The 22853-nt window shown below is 50.4% G+C and overlaps 3 protein-coding genes across 4 annotated transcripts; 1 reads left to right on the top strand and 2 right to left on the bottom strand.

Moving 5' to 3' along the window:
- Nucleotides 1-37: 37 nt before the first annotated feature.
- On the bottom strand, nucleotides 38-3892 carry aifm2 (apoptosis inducing factor mitochondria associated 2). Its single transcript, XM_068326626.1, has 9 exons — nucleotides 3668-3892; nucleotides 2853-3029; nucleotides 1896-2011; nucleotides 1694-1813; nucleotides 1516-1608; nucleotides 1313-1421; nucleotides 1077-1229; nucleotides 305-505; nucleotides 38-227 (listed from the first exon to the last, which is right to left on the bottom strand). Exons 2-9 carry the CDS (start codon nucleotides 3025-3027, stop codon nucleotides 70-72), a joined length of 1125 nt encoding a protein of 374 aa, XP_068182727.1. The 5' UTR covers nucleotides 3028-3029; nucleotides 3668-3892; the 3' UTR covers nucleotides 38-69.
- Nucleotides 3893-4524: 632 nt separating this feature from the next.
- On the top strand, nucleotides 4525-21205 carry ninl (ninein-like). Of its 2 annotated transcripts, XM_068326606.1 has the most exons (31): nucleotides 4525-4679; nucleotides 6577-6786; nucleotides 6854-6950; nucleotides 7024-7226; nucleotides 8499-8550; nucleotides 8730-8833; nucleotides 8924-9016; nucleotides 9642-9818; nucleotides 10524-10660; nucleotides 10842-10982; nucleotides 11060-11234; nucleotides 11430-11540; nucleotides 12180-12266; nucleotides 12624-12756; nucleotides 13602-13670; nucleotides 13881-14005; nucleotides 14091-14171; nucleotides 14288-14415; nucleotides 14497-14634; nucleotides 15964-17253; nucleotides 18228-18332; nucleotides 18505-18574; nucleotides 18651-18818; nucleotides 18910-19005; nucleotides 19257-19370; nucleotides 19460-19606; nucleotides 19690-19839; nucleotides 19921-20034; nucleotides 20109-20312; nucleotides 20558-20671; nucleotides 20763-21205. In XM_068326606.1, exons 2-31 carry the CDS (start codon nucleotides 6604-6606, stop codon nucleotides 20952-20954), a joined length of 4998 nt encoding a protein of 1665 aa, XP_068182707.1. In that variant the 5' UTR covers nucleotides 4525-4679; nucleotides 6577-6603; the 3' UTR covers nucleotides 20955-21205. The 2 variants fall into 2 exon arrangements, with proteins under 2 accessions (XP_068182707.1, XP_068182708.1); XM_068326607.1 differs by lacking the exons at nucleotides 4525-4679; nucleotides 6577-6786; nucleotides 6854-6950; nucleotides 7024-7226 and adding an exon at nucleotides 7419-8005.
- Nucleotides 21206-21258: 53 nt separating this feature from the next.
- gins1 (GINS complex subunit 1 (Psf1 homolog)) lies at nucleotides 21259-22698 on the bottom strand. The gene is made up of 7 exons (XM_068326630.1): nucleotides 22481-22698; nucleotides 22230-22294; nucleotides 22038-22136; nucleotides 21872-21962; nucleotides 21682-21798; nucleotides 21535-21609; nucleotides 21259-21453 (listed from the first exon to the last, which is right to left on the bottom strand). Exons 1-7 carry the CDS (start codon nucleotides 22553-22555, stop codon nucleotides 21385-21387), a joined length of 591 nt encoding a protein of 196 aa, XP_068182731.1. The 5' UTR covers nucleotides 22556-22698; the 3' UTR covers nucleotides 21259-21384.
- Between the last annotated feature and the right edge of the window lie 155 nt (nucleotides 22699-22853).

The raw sequence follows: 22853 nt of genomic DNA, 5'->3' as shown, positions 1-22853 counted from the left end.
TGGAAAATATCCGTAAATGTCGGCACCGTCTGATTGGTCGGTTGGGAGGGAGGGTGGGCGGGGCTTGGGTCACATGACCGGTTGTTTCTGCTTCATGCCCTTCCAGCTCTTCCACAGCAGCAGATCGCGACTCTTCCCCAGGCGGACGACGCACCGCGGCAGCTGGAACCCGTTGAACTGGCCCACGCCGTCGTCCGGACCCATTGCTAGCAACATGGTGATGTTGCCTAGCAACCAGGAATGGAAACCAGTGGGTTGGGGAGGCAGACAAGACAGGACAACTTTGCTGTGGGGGAGGGGTTACCTGTGTGATAGGAGGTTAACTCCTTCCCGCCCAGGCTGTTAGCGATATTGCTAACGGCAACGGCGGCGTGCAGCTCAGCATGGTACGCCATCTTGGGCTCGTTGACGTCGGCGCAGTCGCCGACGGCAAAGACGTTGGCAAAGCCGTCGACCTGCAGGTGGGCGTTGACCTTCAGGGCGCCGTTACTCGCCAGACAGCTGGCTGCCAATCACATTGATCAGATCAATTCGACCGACGAAAACAACCAATCACACGACTCATACGAGAGCAAAGCGATGCTGACATCTAGTGGCTGTGGACGTGAACTGCACCGCAGAGGGGAAATGAAGACCTTCAGGTTTTTGGCCCAATTTGTCATAAAATTTATCAAACAAGGGAAAACCAGCCGTTAGCACCACCGTTGTGTATGATGCTAACGTCCTCTGGACGTTAGCATCAGTGCTGGACGGAACCGAGGTCTTACACCTGAAGCTCACTCCACTGGATGTTCTCTGCTATCAGTTAGCTGCTAATTGCTAGTAGCCACTGATGGCTATTAGCCGCTAATTGCTAGTAGCTACTACTGGCTACTAGCTTCTAATAGCTACTAGCCACTAATGTTTACTAGCTGCTAATTCCTAGCCACTAATGGCTACTAATTGCTAGTGCCACTAATGACAACTAGCTGCTAATTGCTAGTAGCCACTTATGGCTAGCTGCTAAGGGCTACTGATTGCTAAATCTGGTAAAAGCCCATGTTGTGGGTTGCGTAAGTGTGTGTGTGTGTGCTCACACAGGTCCGCTGCGTACGCTCCAGTGTTGACCTTTAACCCGGTGCAGCTGATGATCAGATCGGAGGTCAGCTGATCTCCTTTATCCGTGACGACGATGACGTTCTTCCGACAGACGTTCAGCTGCAGCTCTGATTGGTTGGAAACTTTGTGACCTGAACACACACACACATAACCCTGGCATGTATGTGTGTGTGTGCCTGTGTGTGTGTGTATAGGTGGGAGGGGTGTGTCCTACCTAGCAGTAGCTCCACCCCTTTCTCCAGTAGCACCTCTTTGGCCTGCTGACGGACGTCGGGTCGCAGCTCTGGGTCGGCCAGCGCCGCCCGGGAGTGGACCAGAACCACCTGACCAGAGACCAGTGTGAGAAAACACACACAGACACACACACACACACACACACACACACACACACACACACACACACACACACACACACACCTTTTTCTCTGGATACTCCGTCTTGATCTCAGCAGCCATCTCCACCCCGGTGGACCCGCCCCCAATGACCAGCACCGAGTCTGCTGCCTGCACCTGGACGCACCACACACACACACACACACACACACAGTCACGACCCCCTCCTTCTATGGACCTCTCAGCATCCGTTTCATCCGACCTGAGCGACCAACTCGTCGTACGCCCGGACGGCGCTCCGATGTGCCGCCACGGCGTTGAACCTCCCAGGAAACGGACCGTCGCTGCCGGTGCACAGGATGAGGTGGGAGTACTGGATCTCCTGGGGGGGGGGGACCAACCGGGTCACCGTTCAGATTCCGCCCAGCATGTGACATCATCATCATCATCATCATCATCCTCACCGCCCCGCCCTCCAGCAGCACCGTCTGCCTGTCGGTGGCGACGCCCACAACGCGGCCCTGGACGAAGCTGTCGCCAAACGTGTCGGCGAACGGGATGAAGGTCGTCTGAGCAAAGCCTGAGAGGGGTCAAAGGTCAAGTGTCACGATGACATCATCACACAGTAGTCATGTTACTCTATGGGCTACAGAAAATACTCCAATACTTTTAGTAATGCTCTTGTAGTACTCTAGTAATACTTTCATCAATACTCTAAGTGATACTCTGGCAATACTCTAGTAATACTCTGTTAATACTATTGTAATGATCTTGTTAGTACTCTTACCAGTGCTCTTGTAATACTCTAATACTAGTCATGTAATACTATATAACAATACTGTACAATAGTAATACTATATAATACTCTGGCAATACTTTAGCAATGCTCTGGTAATACTCCAGCGATACACTGATTAATACTCTTAGTATTACTCGGGTAATACTCTGGTACTGCCCTATTGATACTCTGACAATACTTTAGTTATACTCTAGTAATACTCCAGTAATACTCTAATAAAATTAGTAATTCTCTGAAATTAAATGTATTGTAAAGTTTGACAAATGTGATAATAATTTAATAACCAAGATAACGATCAATGAAAAAACTATGAAAAATACAGTTGAAAAAATGAAAATAAAAGTAAAACCTGAAAAATAAAAAGAAAGTTTAGTTTAATTTCAATAGGACAAAAAGGGATAATCGTTAGCAGAAAAACAAAAATGTAACGAAGGAAAGAAACAAATTAAAATTAGAATTAAATAGTAATAAAACTAAATAAATGTAATCAAACAAAAATTAAACAAACCTATATTAAATATATTAAAATACAAAGTATCAAATAAAAATTCAGATTTCAGATACAATAAATAAAGTTAGGGTTAGATAAATCTCGGTCGGTGGATTAGCTGACGTTAGTTACCAGGCCGAACCGACGCTCTCAGCGCCGCCACGTTGTGATGAAACGCGTCTCTCATGTCGATCAGGGTGAAGCTGAATCCGCGACGTTTCAGCTGCTGAGCTGCAGCCACGCCGCCGAAGCCGCCGCCCACAACCACAACGTGTACACCATCAGGCACAGAGGCCCCGCCCCCCATCGCTGCAGAGACAGCAACAAATCAACATCAGGGTGAGTGATGTCATCGGTAGGGTGGTGACATCATTGTTAGAGAGGGCGTCCTCTGCAGTCGGACCACCAGGTGGAGTAAGACCAGAAACCAGAACTAAACCCAACAGGAAGTTTCACCATGAAACAGGAAGTTGTCATAACTCCAGTCTGCATGACACAATAGTTACCAAACACCACAGGTGGGTTCAGAGCCACGCCCTAAAGACGCCCACCTGACGCCCACCTGGCGCCGTGGGTAAAGGTTTTACCCACGGCGCCACCTGCAGGCAACAGGAAGTCAATCTGCCCTCATCGTCCAGAAGTTTGTTTCACTGACTTGAGATTTATTCAGTTGAACCACAAAAACATAAGCAATGAAAAAGTTTTTTAGGTGGTTTTTTAAAAAGTTGTTTCCATAGCAACAGTTGATGTTTGACATCCAATGTATATATTTATTTACTTAAAATCCAATCTGCTTAGAAGTTTTGGTTTTATAACTTGTATTTATGTAACATATGGACTTAAGTCACTTCTCTAAACAGGAAGTGTTTCCTCATAACAACATCAAGAATCTGCTGCTTCCACCGTTTGATCGCGAGCCTGACAGCCCTACCCGGAAGTGAACTCACCTGCTGCAGGTAGACGAGTCTAACGGACGTATGGACCGGTCCTCAGGTTTGGAGGGATTCTTTCTCGTCTGACTGATCAGTGATTTCCTCCTCCGGGTGACGTAATGACGACATCAGGTTTTAACCAATCACAAACAGGTTTGTCCGGGCGAAGGGGCGGGGTCTTTCGGTGCCTTTACAGCTGTAGGAAAAGTTAACTCCTTCAGTCAATCAATAATCATATCAGAGTGAAACCGGAAGAAGAACTAAGGTGAAGGATGAAGTGGAGGGAGGAAAGAGGAAGTAGAGGATGACAGGAAGTAAGGAAGTTGATAGATCAAGTGATGAAGGAGGGACGAAGATGATCCGCTGTGGTTGAATGATATTTCATTTAAATTAAATTTAAAAAATTGATTGTGGAGAAATTATGTGACTTATTTGTAAAAAAACATCAATATTTTTCTGATCACAGATGTTGACACGTACGGAGCAGCAGCGCCCCCACGTGGCTGCACTCCACCCGTCATTGACACGGTCAAGACCGGAAAACAGGAGTTTGTCAAAACAAAAGTTCAGTTGCAATTAATCAATTAGAATGATTTTATAATTTAATTTTAATAGATTCATTTTAATAAATTATCAAATCATAATTTAAAATTAAATTATTAAATTGAATTATAAAATCATTTCATTTAATTTTAATTTAAAATCAAGTTCAGTCACAATTAATCAATTAGAATGATTTTAAAATGTTAGAATTTATAATCCATCCATCCATCCATCCATAATAACAGACCGGATTCCGGGACCACTAATAAACTTTTATTTTGGATGTCCGGTCCTCGGCTTTTATTGTGAAATATCTACCGGAAGCGCGTCCACGTGCATCCCCGGTAATTTCAGGAGGCGGTCGGTCGGTCGGTGCCTGCTGCCCCGATGCTCTCGGTTCATGTCGGTGACTTAGCGGCGGGCACTCCGGGAGCCCCCCCATGGAGGAAACGTGAACTGGAACCGTAGGAGGATTTTTTCCCCGGTAAGAAAAATCCGCGTCAGCGAACATGAACCGGTCCGGTGCCGGTGCTGCTGACCGTTCGTTCACGGGGTCCGGTAGTCCCGCTCCAGGCTGGAGACGGAGCCGAACTGACTCTGTGATGTTTTTCTTTCTGGGGTCATTTAGCCGCGAGCCCTTTGTTCGTGCGGCTCGCGCCTCCGTTCCCATGGTGAAGCTTCATCAACTCGCGAGACTCAACAGAGGCGTTCGGCGTGGACTGTAAGGTGACTGTAACGGTCCTGTCACGCGACTGTATCTATACAGTACTGTGACAGTAGTGTAACGACGGTACTGTTACTGTAACTCTATGGTACTGTAACGGTACTGGAACTACTGGAACTATGGTACTGTAACGGTACTGGAACTACTGTAACTTTATGGTACTGTAACGGTACTGGAACTACTGTAACTTTATGGTACTGTAACGGTACTGGAACTACTGTAACTTTATGGTACTATAACGGTACTGGAACTACTGTAACTTTATGGTACTGTAACGGTACTGGAACTACTGTAACTTTATGGTACTGTAACGGTACTGGAACTACTGTAACTCTATGGTACTGTAACGGTACTGGAACTACTGTAACTCTATGGTACTGTAACGGTACTGGAACTACTGTAACTATGGTACTGTAACGGTACTGGAACTACTGTAACTATTGTACTGTATCGGTACTGGAACTACTGTAACTTTATGGTACTGTAACAGTACTGGAACTACTGTAACTTTATGGTAATGTAACGGTACTGGAACTACTGTAACTCTATGGGACTGTAACGGTACTGGAACTACTGTAACTCTATGGTACTGTAACGGCACTGGAACTACTGTAACTTTATGGTACTGTAACGGTACTGGAACTACTGTAACTCTATGGTACTGTAACGGCACTGGAACTACTGTAACTCTATGGGACTGTAACGGTACTGGAACTACTGTAACTCTATGGTACTGTAACGGTACTGGAACTACTGGAACTTTATGGTACTGTAACGGTACTGGAACTACTGTAACTCTATGGTACTGTAACGGTACTGGAACTACTGTAACTCTATGGTGCTGTAACCATATTGATACTGTCTCTATCTGGCCTATCTGTCACTCTCTCTCTGTCTCTCTCTCTCTGATGCTGTTCTTGTCTTCCTTTGATTTCTTTTCCACCCAACCGGTCGAGGCGGATGGCCGCCCCAAAGAGTCTGGGTCCTGCCCGGAGTTTCTTCCTCATGGAGGGAGTTTTTCCCCGCCACTGTCGCTTATGCTTGCTCTGGAGGGTTCAGTTGGGTTTCTCTGTCTGTTAAAGCGCTTTGAAATGTCTGCTGTCATGATTAAGCGCTATATAAATAAAACTTGATTGATTGAACTGTAACGGTACTTGAACTACTGTAACTCTATGGTACTGTAACGGTACTGGAACTACTGTAACTATGGTGCTGTAACGGTACTGGAACTACTGTAACTCTGGTGCTGTAACGGTACTGGAACTCTACGGTACTGTAAAGATACTGTAACTACTGTAACTCTACGGTACTGTAACTACTATAACTCTATGGCACTGTAACGGTACTGTAACTGTAATGTAAAGGTACAGTCCTTAAACTGCGGTACAATACTGTAGCGGTACTTATGGTACTGTAACGGTATTGTACTGTAATGGTACTGTGACTGGTGTAATGGTACAGTACTCTGACTGAATGTAGTGGAATGGTACTGTCCTGTAGTGGTGCGGTACTGTAACTGTATTGTACTGGTACAGTAATGGTTTTGTAACTGTAGTGTAATTGTAGTGTAACGGTACAGTAACAGAGTAACTATTGATCCTTTACATACATACATTTTATTGGTTTGTTATTTATTTTATATTATATTCGTCTCTAGGTGTCGGCGCCGGCGTGATGCGTGGAGATGGAGGGGGCGGAGCCAAGCCGCTACATCTCCCAGCTGAAGGCGGAGTTCGACAGCTGCGACACCACGGAAACGGGCTTCCTGGACCGGGAGGAGCTGACGGCGCTCTGCCAGAAGCTGCAGCTGGATGCCCAGCGGCCGCTGCTGCTGCAAAGGCTGCTGGGAGAACACACCTACGCCCGGGTAGGAGTCACACCTGGAGTGCTCACCTGTGGTACCTGCGGGCTGACTCAGCGTTTCTCCTCCTCAGGTGAACTTCGAGGAGTTCCAGCACGGCTTGGTGGCCGTCCTGTCGCCATCGCTGGACTTCAGCGCGTCGGAGGACGACAGCAGCTACCTGGACCCGGGTGTGTGTCGCGGTGGTGGGCGGGGCTTCAGATGAGGGCAGCGCCCTTTGTCTTTACGTCTTTGTCTCTGCAGTCGTTCCAGATGAGGTTAAGCCGAAGTTCGTGAAGGGAACGAAGCGCTACGGCCGCCGGACGCGACCCGACCGCCACCCGGACGCCGCGTCCACCGGCGACTCGGACGACTCGCCGCCGGCGGGAAGCGACGCCACCGACTCGTCTCCAGCCGGCGTCCGCAGGGCCAAAGTGAGACGATCCACGTCCCTGGACAGCGTGGAGGTGAGACGGAGGAGACACGTTAGGAAAGGAGACGGGAGACAGGAAGGGTGTCAAGTGGAGAGGACATAGTCTGTTTCCTTTCCTTTCCTTTCCTTTCCTTTCCTTCTTTCCTTCTTTCCTTTCCTTTCCTTTTCTTCTTTCCTTTCCTTCTGTCTTTTCTTACTTTCTTTTCTTTACTCATCAAATCTTGAACGTTTTTAATCTCTGGATTCCTCTGAAGGCCGTGACCTTTGACCTCAACCCACTCCCCCTGCGTGAGCGTTTGTTTTTGGGCGGGGCTTGTCTCGGGTGTCCAGCGCTGCTGCAGTGAAGGGGTTGAATACCTGAAGGGGGGGAGGGGCGGTCTGGCGGTTCGGGGGTGTTGCTCGTCTTCAGGAAGTGGTTTCTGGAGGAATGCGGCTGCTGGCCGCCGCTCGGCGCTGGTTTGGCTGCGGACCAGAATGCATTGCTGCGTTTCTCCAGGACGGTTTTTGTTCTCCTGGAACGACTGCGCTGGATTTTCTTCTTCTTCTTTGGTTTCTTCGTTGTCGCCGTTGGTTCTGGTCCAGCTGGACCCGATCCTGCCTGGACACGATGAAGGAACCTGATCCGGTCCATCCTCTGGGGATCAGGACCCGGGTCAGCTGACGCGCCGCCATCTTTGTGAAGGACGCTCCTCTTCCTCACATCCAAAAACAGCTTCCTGTGAGGCGCTAGGGGGCGGAGCCTAGCGACCCGGTTGAGGAGGTTCAACCTCCGCCTCGGATCCTCCGTCAGACTTCAATTGGGTCAGAGGTCAGGTGGGTGTGGCTTGGAATAAATCAGCCAATCAGAGCACATTATTCCAAGCCGCTACTGAACTAATCAGGATGTTTCTATTAGATACCGATCAAATCAATCAATCAATAACGGTTTGGACCCACCGATCGACTGAAACTTGAACAGAGGATGAAGATGAAAGTATAAGAATTTATTAAAACTGGAATAAAATAGTTTTTTTAACGCCTCAGGTGGGGCCGGGTCAGTTTTTAAAGAATTTGAGTGGATTGGTCATGTGATCAGGTCCAGTTTGTCACGCCAAAGGTGGCTTAACATGCTTAGCTCTTCAGCGTGACACACACACACACACGCACGCACGCACACACACACACACACACACAATATGTCCAGTCTAACAGAAGTAATGATCACAATGAAATTCCTTCTGATTAATGTGTGGTTAGTTGGCATCACTGCACACACAAACACACACACACACACACACACACACTGACCTCCATGTTTTCTCTGCAGAGCCTGAAGTCTGATGAGGAGACAGGAAGTCAGAAGAACTTTCAGTCTAAAGGTACCGTGTGCTCACAGACGATTTTTTTGTTTGTTTGTTGTGTCCGTCGTCATGGTAACATGGTGTTAACAACGACAGTGGATTTGTAGAGCGTTTTGTGACACGTTCAATGTTCAAATGAAAGTCTTGGGTGTGACATCATCCGCCTGTGAGCTGCGATCTCATTGGTCTTTCCGCAGGTCCTCAGCAGGAAGAGGCGGAGCTGCGAGGGGGAGGAGGTGCAGACAGAGACGTCCTGATGGCAGCCGGTGATCACGTGACCCTGGATCAGCTCGATGTGGCGGTGAGGCCCCGCCCACCACCACCACCACCTGCAGCAGGAAGATGAAAGGAGCGATCGATGTCGTTATTGATACCTGATTGAATCCTGCAGGAGTCAGGTGTCAGCAGCGCAGGCTTCCAATTGGTTCTTCATGGCTCCGCCCCCATTTGTTGCTCCACCCCGATGCCGAGGGGGCTACACAGGGTGAGACACACACACACACACACACACATTGCACATCAACAGGTACTGAGTTTACAACACACTCATGAAAGCAGTAGCTCCTCCCAGGAGGCAGGGCTTCCTTCCAGGAGGCGGGGCTCCTACCAGCTGTTGGTCATCAGGCCAATCAGGTGGGGTCGGGTCAGTTCAGGTGCTGCAGGACAGCAGGTGGCAGCTAGCATGTACTGCGCCACAGGGCTAATGTCAGGATGTGGGTTGTTTCCCTGGGTGAAGACTGACAGGACTTCCTGCTCCGCTCAGGTGATACAGGAAGCTAACCGTTAGCATTGAACACATGTGAGCTGGTCAGTTAGCATTGGTGAGTTTAGCGCGGGTAACAGAGAAGGGCGTGGTCACCTGCATCAGGTGACTACATAATGCTGCTGTATTGGGGGGGTGATTAGCATTAGCCAACCTGGCTAACTGATGTGTGTGTGTGTTTGGGATTAGCTGGATCAAGGCGTCGTGGCCTTTTGGTCCCACGCGGCTCTGGGTGAAAGGAGGCTAATCCAGATTAAAAGTTACAACAGGGACCCGAGGAATCTATCGAGGACTGTCAGAACCCCCCAGGTGTGAACGCGGGCTAACGTCTGACCCCTCCATGCAGTCGCAGGCGGCTCCAGACGAGCACTCGGCGCGCCGCACGGCGCCGGCTGTCCTCACCGCCACTGTCGGCCAGCGGATCCTCAGCCGGCTGGACGACGGATCGGGATGCAGCAGCCCGGAGGGGGTCGTCGCCCTCTGGGCGGAGGAGGGTATCAAGAACAGCCGGGACATCCTACAGGTAGGATGGAGCAGCTAGCAGCTAACTAGCAGACTTTACACTGAGCCATTTGCCATGTTTATGTTTTTAAACTCATTGCAATCCTGGTAAGCATGATGCTAATATGCTAGTCCAACATTTAATGCTTTAGGCTGGGAAAATGTATGCAGTCATAGTGTGAGCATTTTAACATGTCACATGCTAAACTCATTAGCATTCCATTCATAGCTTGAGGGTACGCAAACGTCCTCAGGGTTCAAGGGTAAACTTGAACTCATAGCGTCAATAGCGCTTGTTGGTAAATTTTTAAATGCTATCATAATTAGCAAAATGCTAATAGACCGATGTACTGAATATGAGCATTTTAGCTTTTTCGACATGTCATAGCATCAAGAGAATTTGAGCTAGTTGGTAAAGTTTAAATGCTTACTGACTGCTAACAAATGCTAACAGACTGATGCACTGGATGTTAGCATTTTAACTTTCTTGATAGACATCAAGAGAACTTCAGCTTGTTAGTAAATGTTTAAATGCTATCATGAGTATCCTAATGCTAATGGACTGATGTACTGAATGTTAGCATTTTAGCTCTCTTAGCTTGCAGGTTCATATTCTATTCTGTAAGTTTTATATATTCACTGAGTTATTAGTTTGTGTTTACTGAACCACCTACATTCGTTGCTCTGAAATAAACAAAAGCAGTAAACACCGTTTCCATGGCGACAGACTCTGGACTTCTCTCTGGACGAGCGTCTCAGTCTGGCCGACCTGACGCTGGCGCTGGACAACGAGCTGCTGGTCAGTGGCAACGGCATCCACCAGGCGGCGCTCATCTCCTACAAGAACGAGATCCAGCACCTGCAGTAGGTCACGGGTTCAAGCCCCACTCCGTTAGCGCCGCTAGCATCGGCTGGAGGAGTCGGTCTGGTGGGGTAACAGCTCCCCCTGCTGGAGAGGAGGTGAGCTGCAGTTAAAGGACGGCAGTTCAGGTGTGTGTGTGTGTGTGTGTGTGTGTGTGTGTGTGTGTGTGTGTGTGTGTGTCAGGGTGCTGGCCGAGCAGGCCTGCCGGGAGCGAGACAAGGTGAAGGCGGACCTGGAGCTGGCCGACCACAGGAACCTGCAGCTGGTCCGGGAGGTGGACGACCGCCACGCCAGCATGGAGACGTCCAATCAGAGCCGGATCCGGTGGGTCGTAGGTTCCACGCCCCTCCCTACGAGATGTGAGCCAATCAGGTGTTGACTGGTCTCTCTGTGATTGGAAGAGACCTGGAGCAGGACTTCCGTGATAGGCTGGTGGCTCAGCGCGGCCAGCTGGAGCAGGAGAGCGACGCCCAGCTGCAGCAGACGGAGAGGGAGCGCCGCACGCTGGAGGCGGAGCTACAGCTGATCCGGGCGCGGGAGGGGGAGCTTCAGGACGAGCTCTGCAGCGTCACTCAGGTGCGTTCGCTGTTGCTCAGGTGGCCGTGACTCGTTGGGGGTGGTGTTAAGGTTAGGGGTGGGGCTTACCTTTCTGAGTCAATATTGTGTGACCTTCAGGGCCTGCAGGAAACTTCAGAGCTGTCATTTTACGACAATAACCTGGTTTTGTTTGGACTTCCTGCTTACCTGCTGGTTGACTTCCTGTCTGAGCAGGAAAACAGTCGTCTGGAGGAGGAGCTAGCGGCCGTGAAGATGAAGCTGAGTGAAGAAGAAGCTTCTGTCAGCAAACTGCAGAGCGACCTCGATCAGCTGCTGCACGACAGGGTAACGCCTCCGAGTCACGACCGAGTCGCTACCGAGTCACGACCGAGTCGCTGCCGAGTCGCTACTGAGTCGCTGCCGAGTCGCCACTGAGTCACGACCGAGTGGCTGCCGAGTGGCTGCCGAGTCACGACCGCGTCGCTGCCGAGTCACGACCGCGTCGCTGCCGAGTCACGACCGCGTCGCTGCCGAGTCACGACCGCGTCGCTGCCGAGTCACGACAGCGTCGCTGCCGAGTCACGGCCGCGTCGCTACCGAGTCGCTACCGAGTCATGATAGTCACGACCGAGTCATTACCAAGTCAATCTGAAGAAGAGACTAGTTAGTTCTACTTCTATCTAATCATAAAAACCTGAATCATTGCTGCTGAAACTGGGACGTAAACCAGTATCAACCAGTTAGATATCCTCATGCAACACTAGTCCCCTTGAACACACACACACACACACACACACACACACACACACACACACACACACACACACACAGAAACACACTCCGTGGTGTCGGATGTCTCGTCTCGATGAATCATTGATTGAAACCTCCTGTGTGACTTCCTTGTCTTTGTCGTTGCTCCTGATGATGATGATGATAACGATGATGATGATGATGATGAAGACCAGTATCGTGTTTGATTGACAGTTCGGCAGCTTGGACCCGGCGGCCGCTGGTCTGAGTCACGAGGAGAGATTCTCTGAAATCATCAAGGAGTACGAGCAGCAGTGTCGGGTGAGAACGGCCACTTGTTTACCTGTAAACAAACAGGTAAACAAAGTCACCTGTTTGTTGACTACTGGTCAGGGGTTTCCTGTTGCTCGACTGAGAGACGTTCATCTTTAAGTCGTCATTATTATTCTCTGACTATCAAAAACATCCATCCATGACTCTAAAGTCAAGCTGCACAGAAAGTTGACACGTCTGTTTCTTTTTTGTGCACCTGAACGCCTCACGGTGGTTCAACAGAAGGTCAAGGTGAGAACGTCTGACTGAGCCTGAAGTGAACGTACTGCTGCAGTACGTGCAGGTGGATTCATGTGCTGTGTGTTTGCGTGTGTGTGTGTGTGTGTGTGTGTGTGTTGCGTTCAGGAGCTGCGGGACAGAAACGATGAGCTGAGCTCGGAGCTGGAGCTCCTAAAGAGTCACAGGAGCAGCAGGAAGTCCAGACGATCGACAGGAGACCCCGCCCCCAGCTGGAGCGTCGGTGCCGAGTCGGACTCTGGTAACCATGGCGATATGACACACCGGTTAAATAAACTGCAGGAATTTTAAAAAGCCTTTGGTTTAGGAACCTAAATCTGAATCAAGCAAATTAAATATTTTAATTCCAAAGCAAAAATGTATTCTTATTTTCTGAAAAAATTAATTTGACCAGGATTTATTTATTTATCCAGTCCTGAGTCAGTTTTTATCACATTTGGTCACATGATCCTGATCCTGATGATTATTAGTCCAGCGATCCCCAACCGGGATGTCTGAACTGTATCTTTAATAAAGCTAACAGGAAGCAGCTGAGGTGTCGGCGTGATTTTTCAGTAGTGGTTGAACGGGTTTGATCTGTTGATCGGGTCTGACGGACACGCCCACCTCATGCATCCACTTCCTGTTGGTGTTCAAGTCCCGTCATCATGTCACAGAGTGAGTGTCCGTCCGTTTAATGTCGCAAAGGCTGCTTCCTGTTTCATTATTGAGCGCTATGAGGTGTCATGAAGTGTCGTTAGGAGTTATGAGGAGTTATGAAGTGTCATGAGTTGTTGTGAAAAGTTGTTAGATTTATTTTATTGATCCCAAACTGAGAATTCACACAATTTATAATGCGTTATGGGGTGTTATGTAGTGTTATGAGGTGCTATGAAGTGTAATGAGTTGTTATGCAGAGGTATGAAGTGTTATGAGGCACTATGAAGTGTTATGAGGAATTATGAGATGCTACGACGCGTTATGAGACATTATGAGGTGTCATGAAGTGTTAGGAAGCTTTGAGTCGTTATGAGGTGTTATGAGTTGTAATGAGGTGTTATGAGGTGTTATAAAGGGTAATAGTGTTCCTGTGTTTGCCTGTTTCAGACGAGTCGGACATGAAGCGCAACTTGTCTCCTCTGGTCAGGAAGAAACTGCAGCCACCAGATAAAACAGGTGAGAACCACAACCCTCAGCCATTGGCTGCCACGAGGGGAGGGGCTGCATTTGATTGGCTGAGGCAGCTGCCAATCAAATGCAGCCCCAGACAGAAGCCTCTCTCTCTGTGCTCCAGTCATTTGATCAATAAACGATAATACACTGACTCTGCCTCTGTCTCTCTGATTGGACGCCGTCTCCGCCTGATTGGACGTCGGCTCTGCCCAGCTCTCTGCTCATTGGACAGCGTCTCCGGCCCGGCCGTCAGCATCCAGACTGAACTGGCTCTGGAGCAGCTGGAGCAGAAACACAACCAGGAGCTCCAGCAGCTGCGCATCCAGCTGGACACACAGGTATCACATGACACAACAGAGAGCTGCGACTGGACGAAAGTAGTTTAGAATGCAGACGAAGACCCTCCTCCTCTTCCTCCTTCAGGTGAACTACTATGAGCGCAGTCTGGAGCGGATGAGACAGAGCATGGAGGTGGAACGTAAAGACATCTCACAGGCCTTCAAGGTGAACAAGTTTCTACTAGTATCACTAGTGTCACTAGTATTTCTATAATTACTATTATTACCAGCTCTGACCTCTGAGTCCATATCTGACCTCTGACCCCTGTGTCCACCTGCCAGCTGGAGATCAGTGAGCTGGAGGAGCAGAAGGCTCAGGTGGAGCGGCAGGTGAAGCAGCTGAAGGAGACACTGGAAAACCTGCAGGTGTCACCTGGCGGAGGGGGGCGGAGCCACGAGGAGGAGCGCAGGTGAGGAAGAAGAGAATGTACAAACAACAAACAACATGATCCATACAAACATCCAGATGACTTGGGTGATCCTTTTCCCAGGATGCAGCGGGAGCGCGCGGAGCTTGAGCAGAACTTTGCCAGAGAGATCGGGAATCTGGTCCAGAGGCTGAGCGCCGAGAAGGACCAGCTTGAGGCGGAGCTAAAGCTCAAGATGGACCAGGAAGTGATGCTGGTCAGGTGGGTGGGGCTAAACGCGAGGATGTCAGAGCTGATCTGTGTCACCAGCAGAACACTTTTCATGAACACAACTACACCCGGTACTTAAACTACACCTGGTACTAAACTACACCCGGTACTTAAACTACACCCGGTACTTAAACTACACCTTGTACTAAACTACACCCGGTACTTAAACTACACCCGGCACTTAAACTACACTCGGTACTTAAACTACACCTGGTACTAAACTATACCCGGTACTTAAACTACACCCGGTACTTAAACTACACCTGGTACTAAACTATACCCGGTACTTAAACTACACCCGGTACTTAAACTACACCCGGTACTTAAACTACACCCGGTACTTAAACTACACCCGGCACTTAAACTACACCCGGTACTTAAACTACACACGGTACTAAACTACACCCGGTACTTAAACTACACCCGGTACTTAAACTACACCTGGTACTTAAACTACACCCGGCACTTAAACTACACCTGGTAATAAACTACACCCGGCACTTAAACTACACACGGTACTAAACTACACACGGTAATTAAACTACACCCGGTACTTAAACTACACCCGGTACTTAAACTACACCTGGTACTAAACTACACCCGGTACTTAAACTACACCCGGTACTTAAACTACACCTTGTACTAAACTACACCCGGTACTTAAACTACACCCGGCACTTAAACTACACTCGGTACTTAAACTACACCCGGCACTTAAACTACACCTGGTAATAAACTACACCCGGCACTTAAACTACACACGGTACTTAAACTACACACGGTACTTAAACTACACACGGTACTAAACTACACCCGGTACTTAAACTACACCCGGTACTTAAACTACACCCGGTACTTAAACTACACCCGGTACTTAAACTACACCTTGTACTAAACTACACCCGGTACTTAAACTACACCCGGCACTTAAACTACACCTGGTAATAAACTACACCCGGCACTTAAACTACACACGGTACTTAAACTACACCCGGTACTTAAACTACACCCGGTACTTAAACTACACCCGGTACTTAAACTACACCCGGTACTTAAACTACACCCGGCACTTAAACTACACCTGGTACTAAACTACACCCGGTACTTAAACTACACCCGTCACTTGAACTACACTCGGCACTTCCGCATTTCCGCCTCCTGGTTGGTTCTTCTGGTCTGAAGCTCCTCCTCACTAGTGTTACTTTCTTAATGGAGGGGGCGGAGCTTAGTGCCACCCATCCCAGCCGAGTCGGTTCTGGCAGGTCGTTGGTTCAGAACCTGTCCAGTCGGGCGTCTTCATTCGCTCATCCCTCTGAGCAGGGAGGAGGCACAGGCGCAGCTCTCCCACATGAAGCAGCAGCACGCCGAAGGCCAGCGCCGCCTCCTCCACCAGCTCCACCAGGAGCGCCAGCGGCTGCAGGACCAGAGAGGATTCTGGGAGAAACGACTCGCCCAGTCGGAGCAGGAGAGAGCCGAGGAGGAGCGCTCCAGGATCTCCAGGATGGAGGATCAGCACCAGGAGGAGGTCAAGAAAGTTCTCCAGACCTCCCAGCAGCAGATCAGCCAATCAGAGGCCAGCTTGGCGGCGCTGACGGAGCACAGCGCCCGATTGGAGGATGACCTTGACGCGTCTCGCGGGCGCTGCTCGGAGCTGGAAGCCCGGCTGGAGGAGGCCTGCTGTCAGCTGGAGGAGAGCATCTACTTCCTGGAGGCTCACCAGAGGTCGAACGCAGCGGAGGAGGAGCTCCAAGAGGCGAGGACTAGGGAGGAGGAGCTCCTGGGTCAGGTGACCCAGCTGAAGGTGGAGCTGGGAGACCTCCAGGTGGCCGCAGACGGCGTCCTGCAGGACAGGGAGGTGGTGGCCGACAACTGCAGCCGTCTGTCCAACGCCTTCATCCAGCAGCAGGGCCGCCTCCTCGCCGAGGAGCAAACCGTCGCCACACTGAGGTCGCAGCTGGGCGGGCTCCAGGACGCCACAGCGACCGCAGAGGAACGTCTGTCCACGGCGACGGCGGAGCTGGACACGCTGAGGGCGGACCGGGACCGGCTGATCCAGGACCTGAAGGACCAGGCGATGGCGGTGGACACCCTGCAGCTGGAGCTGGACGCCGTCTCAGAGGAGCTGGACCGGCGCCGGAGCGCCGCGGACGCCCTGCAGGGGGCGCTGGAGGAGGAGCTGGACCGGACGTCGCGGCTCCGGACTCGCCTGGACGAGGAAGAGGAGGAAGGGCGTCGTCTGGGCCAGGAGAACCGGAGCTACGCCCGGCTGGCCGACCAGCTGTCCAATCAGATCGTGGAGATGGAGGGGGAGGCGGCGGCGCTCAGGGAGCACCTGAGGGACGTGAGCCTCCAGCTCAACAGCACCGCTGACCTGGTGCCGGAGCTCCGGCGCCAGCTCAACGCCGAAACCGGCGACGCCCAGCGGTTGACGGCTCAGCTGGAGGCGAAGGAGCGGGAGCTGGAAGCGGCCAATCGGACGCCGCTCCGGTTGACGTCAGCGGCGGAGGAGAACTTCGAGCAGGAGAAGAGGAGGATGGCGCAGCAGCTGATGGAGCTGGAGGCGCTGGTCCTGCACCTGGAGGGGGTCACCGACCTGGACGGCCCCCCGAGGTTTGTTAGCGGAGCATGAGACGCCCACTCAGAGACGCAAATCCAGATCTGAACGACGACTAACATCAACGGCGCCGCCGCTGTTTTGACTAATTGCATCCTGTGACTCATGCAGGTAAAAAACTAATGGAATGAACACCCACAATGCATTGCAGCAAGACTGCGTCTCAAATGTTTTAACTGTTTAAGCTCATCTCTAACCGAATGACAAACGCATGGCAGACTCCATCGCTGCGGTAACACAACTCGCTCCATCAGCACTTTTCCCCTGTTTGTGCTCAAATTCTGTGTAATTCTTTAAAGTTTTTTTTTTTTAAATCACTGTTTCCATGACAACAGATTTCAGGTCTCAGTTTGAATCAGAAAACAAGATCAGACTGAATATGCATGTGTTTATATGCAAGGATATAACTAAGTTACGACGGGAGAATTAAGTGTCATCTGCATATCAACTAACATCCACACAGTTTGACTGTTGGATGATCCAGACTGAGGACTAATTGAGATTATCTGCTATGAAAAGTAAACATTTCAATCATCACAGACGCATAAAGTAGTTCCTCGAGATGCGAGCTGCTCCACATACGAGTTTTTTCAGCAACTATTTGTCACTCTTTTTGTATTTTTGTTTGACGTACGAGCGAAAATCTGAGACACGAACTGAGCTTCATGAAACCACAGCTAGTTAGCGGATGGATACGACATCAGTGAGACCGGATCTCGTTCTCGTTGGTGGAGTAAAGACGTAGCTCGTGTTTTCTCGTGATTAAAAATTATTTTAGGGGATTTGGGGATTTTTTTACGAGGCTAGAAAGGATTCAACTCGTATCTCGAGGTTCTGCTGTAGTGCTACTGTAGTCTATTTCTCAATCTCAAATGATTTTTTTGTCACTCGCTAACAATCGGCTCATAAACACGAGGCTAGCTTGAGATTATGGGATGTTTCCGACTTGGCGCTGGTTTGACTTCGGCAGGATGCAGCTGGAGGAGGTTCAATCGGAGAACGGAGCGCTTCAGGAGCGACTCGGCGTCCTGCAGCAAGAAGTCCAGAACCTGGAAGACGACGTCGCTAAGAAGAGGTTAGAAAACCAGAGTTTTATCCGAGCATCCTACTTACAAACAAGCTGTTTGTAAGTAGGATGTTGCTTTGTTAACTTTCATCCTACTTACATCCTGCTGGGTTAGCTAGCATCATGCTTATAAAGTAACTACATGATGCTCTAGCTGGAACTAAACTACTTCCTGTGTCAGGAGGAAGCTGGAGGAGATGGAGCGAGAACATGGGCGGAGCCGACAGGAAGAGGAGCGGCTCCACGGGGAGGTGACGCGTCGTCCCGATGAATCGTTGGACGTCTGCTTTTAACAGACGCGTCCTTAACGTCTCCTCGTCTCTGCAGAACGCCCACTACCGCGAGGAGGTTCTGGGCCTGAGCGGCAGGAACCTGCAGCTCAGCAACGACAACGCCGAGCTCAGCGCCCGTCTCCGTGGCGACCAGGAGTCGGTCCGGATGCTGACTGAGCGTCTGGCGTCCGTTACCAAAGAGCAACAGGAGGAGGGATCCGAGGTGAGACTCCGTGTTTCAGTTAGTGTCGGTTAGCGTAGCGTCTGGTCAACGTTGATAGACCACGCCCACTGAGACGTCGTCATGGTTACAGGTGCAGCGGATGCGCGTGGCGGCGCTGCAGCAGGAAGTGGAGTGGACGCGGGAGAAGCAGCAGCTGGAGAGAGACGTGACGTCCTACAAGGAAAAGGTGACCGTTGTCATGGCGATGAGTGGTCATGTGATCAATACAAATAGGGTTTTGAACCTGACTCAGATGCTGCGCTGTGATTGGATGTAGATTGTTATTTTGCTCATCAGATTATTTGAGAGGCAATAGATTTTCCTGAATTATTAGATTAAAAAATTTAATTTTGAAATTCTTCTAAAATAGTTTTAAAACACAACAATCAGTTTTCTTCTTTCGTATTTATTTCTGCTGACTCGCCGTCTCTTCCTCAGCTGAGTCGTCTGATGGCGCTGGAGGCGGAGCTTAGCGGGGCGACCCTGAAGCTGCAGCGTTTGGAGGACGACAAGAACCGACTGATGAGAGAAGCCGACGGCCGGAACGACGAGGTAACGGGGTCACGGGGTTGGATCTGGACCTGGGGTCGGATCCGGACCCGGGGTCGTCTCACACGGTTTTTTTCTAACCGGGGTTCCAGGTGGAGACGCTGCGGCGGGCGCTGACCTCGCTGGAGGCGGAGTCCAACCAGCTTCGCTCTGACCTCCACGCCGCTGATCAGAACCAACAGGGCCACACCCAGGAAGTGACAGACCTGCAGAGGAAGCTGCAACAGGCCCAGAACAAGGTCGGTCCTGAGAACCAGGAACCGGATCAGACCGGACCGCCTCCTGGTCTTCCTCTTATCTTCTTCTCTGGTGGTTCTGGCAGGTGGAAGACCTGGAGACCAGCGTGGAGAAGCTGATGAGGGACAATCAGGAGCTCCATCGGGCGCTGGAGGAGCAGCAGGAGCGGACATCCAGAACCCTGCAGGAGGAGACCCACAAGCTGCAAGTCCAGAACCAGGAGCTCCAACAGGAGGTAACACCCCCAACCCCCCCAGCCATCAGCCGGGGCTTGTGTCATCTGAGGTCCGAGCTTGAAGCTGTTGATGTTCTCCAGCTGGCAGGACTGCAGGTCCAGAGCGTAGAGGTCCAGAAGCTGACCCAGGAGCAGCAGAACCTGAAGACCAAACTAAACGAGCTGGAGACGGCGAGGATCCGGGCTCAGGAGCAGGTCAGGAAGACGATCTGAACCGCCCAAGACGGCGAGTTCAGAGTCGGCGCATTAACGCGACTTCCTGTCTGCAGGCGCTCCAGGCCGACACGGCGCTCAGCCTGGTGCAGGCGCAGCACGTCAGGGAGCTGCAGCAGCTGCAGACAGACGACGGCTACAGGGGGCAGTCGGGGCTGCTGAAGGCCCGCCTCCAGCAGGAGCAGAGGCGGAGCCAACAGCTGGAGGAGAGCCTGAGGCTCCAGACCCAGCAGAGCAGCGCCCAGATCGGCATGAAGCAGGTACAGGCAGGGGTCAAAGGTCACAGCACTCCAACGGGCTGTTAGCAACACACATACGTAGCTTGGTGCTAAACGGACTTAGTTTAAACACTCAGTTAAATGCCTACAGACTTAGCTTAAGCTAGCCAAACTTAGCTTAAACACACAGCTTAATACTAAACAGACTTGGCTTGGACATGCTTAGCTTAATGCTAGCCTGTCTTAGCGGTGCATTGGGTGAAGTGGCTCTTTGGTGGTGCGTTCAGGACCAGTACGAGAAGGTGATGTCGGCCCTGCAGCAGCGGACGGAGGAGCTGGAGACCAAACTGAAGGGGATCCGTCTGGTCCTGCAGGAGAAGGTCCAGCAGCTCAAAGATCAGGTCAGCCTGAACCGTTTTGGACGTACACACACACACACCGTCCACATACTTTAGGCCAGTCTCTCTTACTGTGGCGTTTCCATTTCCGTAGCTGGCGGCGAACGCCAAGTGCAGCGCGAGGCTGAAGGATCTTCACGCGGAGAACTCCCAGCTGATGGCAGCGCTGCAGGTCACCGAGCAGCGGCAGAAGAAAGCTGAGAAGAAGAACGTCCAGCTGGAGGACAAAGTCCACGCCCTCAGCAAACTGCTGAGAGAGATCGTCCACGTGTCGCTCGCCACCTAGCCTGCTACGCTAAGTTAGCTTAGCAAAAGAGGACTAAGCAAGGAGGGGGGGACTGTGGCCCCAGCACACACAGAACCAGCATGAAGTATTTCGGCCATGAGGGTATTAATGTTTTATGTTTGTTTTTTTTGTCAAAATTACTTTTATTTTTCTGGAATCAGTTTTTTGTGTCCAGTTTTTAGATTTAGCCGCGAACCAAACGAACGTGAAGCTACATTAAATTATCTTTGCAATAAATTACCTTTGTTATATTTTGATTGGTTTGCTTTGAAGTCGGGAACAGAACCTGAAGGCAGCGGCAGAACATGCTACGCTAGCTTTAGCATCCTCAGCTGGACAAGCGATTAGAAAAACATTTTTATTTCACAAGATCAAAAAAAAGTTCATTTTCAAGGTCAATGGGATTTTCCAACTTGGATCGGGGACGATCTCAGGACACGACGTGCTCCAGGACGCCCTGACGAATCAGCTGCTCGCATTTCCACCGCGGCAGGAAGTGCTGCGGACAGAGGGAGGGATGAGGAGACGAGCGCTAACGGAAAGGTGAGCGGAGGGAGAAGAAGCGGCGTCCCGTTCTCACCTGACTGTTCTTCTTCAGCAGAATCACGGTTCCATCTTCGACCTCAAACTCTCCATGATCCTTTAAACACCTCACCTGGAAAAAAACCAGTGTATCCTTGAGATGGGCTGAAGTAGGAGGAGCCATAGGACGGTCAGACGCTGTCACCTCGATGTAGAGACTCTTTGGAGGCTTCATGTCCTGCGTGATGTCCAGACCATCGCCTCCGCCCAGAGACCGCATGAAGGTCGCCAGCGACTTCTTATACTGGTTGAACCACTGCACCTGAATGCAACACGTGCCGTAAACTCCAGGCTTGGGCCACGCCTACAGGAACAGGAAGTGACATCACGCCTACCTCCTCAGCACACATGTGGAAGTGGACGTTGGGCGGCAGGACGCTGCCGTACTCCCAGCGCAGAGCTCTGATCCTCAGCAGCCGGTCGTACCTGATTGGAGGAGAGAGACGAGCGTTAACGGTGCTAGCGTAGCCACACGCCGGTCACGTGATCTCAGGTGGTTACAGGTAGGCGACGAGGCAGCGGCGGTTCCTCAGGAGGCAGCAGTGACGCAATTTGATGGAGGGGATGAGGTCCGAGCGACCTTCAGCCTTCGCCTCCTTCCTGAGGAAAAAGACAACAACACACAAAACAATAATCACAACAACTTCCTGTTGGTTTGATGACGTCATGTGTACGTTTGTCTCCAGGACTCACGAATCATTCTGGTTCTGTTCGTAGAGGCCTTCCATCTCCTGCAGAACCTGCTGGACTCCATCCTCCTGCAAACCCACCGGAACACAGAACTTGTTTATTTCAACTTAACTTCCTGTAAACAACAACAAACAGCTTCCGTCGTTTTTGAAAAATTTTAATTCCTTTCACAAATATTCTCATTTTTTAATCTGGATTTAACATCGGAATCAAATTGCGTGTCTCATTTGCAGACGTTTCTCCGGCGGACTCACGTTAAAAGCGGGCAGCTGTCCGTCCCCCATCCGGTGAAGTTCCCGGATCAGCTCGATAGCTTTCTCACAAAACATCCCGACTCGGTAAACAACAACAAAAACACACAACAACAACACAAGCCGGTACGGAAAAGCACAGCACCTTATCGGTCCTCCGGCGCAGGTCCGCTGCTTGGCGGCAAAATCATTTCCGTGTTGTGATCACGTGACGTGAGGACGGAAGCCGCATTGGCGCAAACAGTAAAGAAGCGAAAGAAAATAGATTTAAATTTTTTTTAATTGAGACCTTTTTGTGATATAGCTGCTTTATTTCAGCCAAACAGAAAATTGCGTTTTATTTCATAATTTAAACAAAACTTTTGTTATTGTTTGG

Source organism: Antennarius striatus, chromosome 11, assembly GCF_040054535.1.
Source record: "Antennarius striatus isolate MH-2024 chromosome 11, ASM4005453v1, whole genome shotgun sequence".
Taxonomy (NCBI): domain Eukaryota; kingdom Metazoa; phylum Chordata; class Actinopteri; order Lophiiformes; family Antennariidae; genus Antennarius; species Antennarius striatus.
Note: the sequence above shows the minus strand (reverse complement) of the source record. Positions and strands in the feature narration are given on the sequence as shown.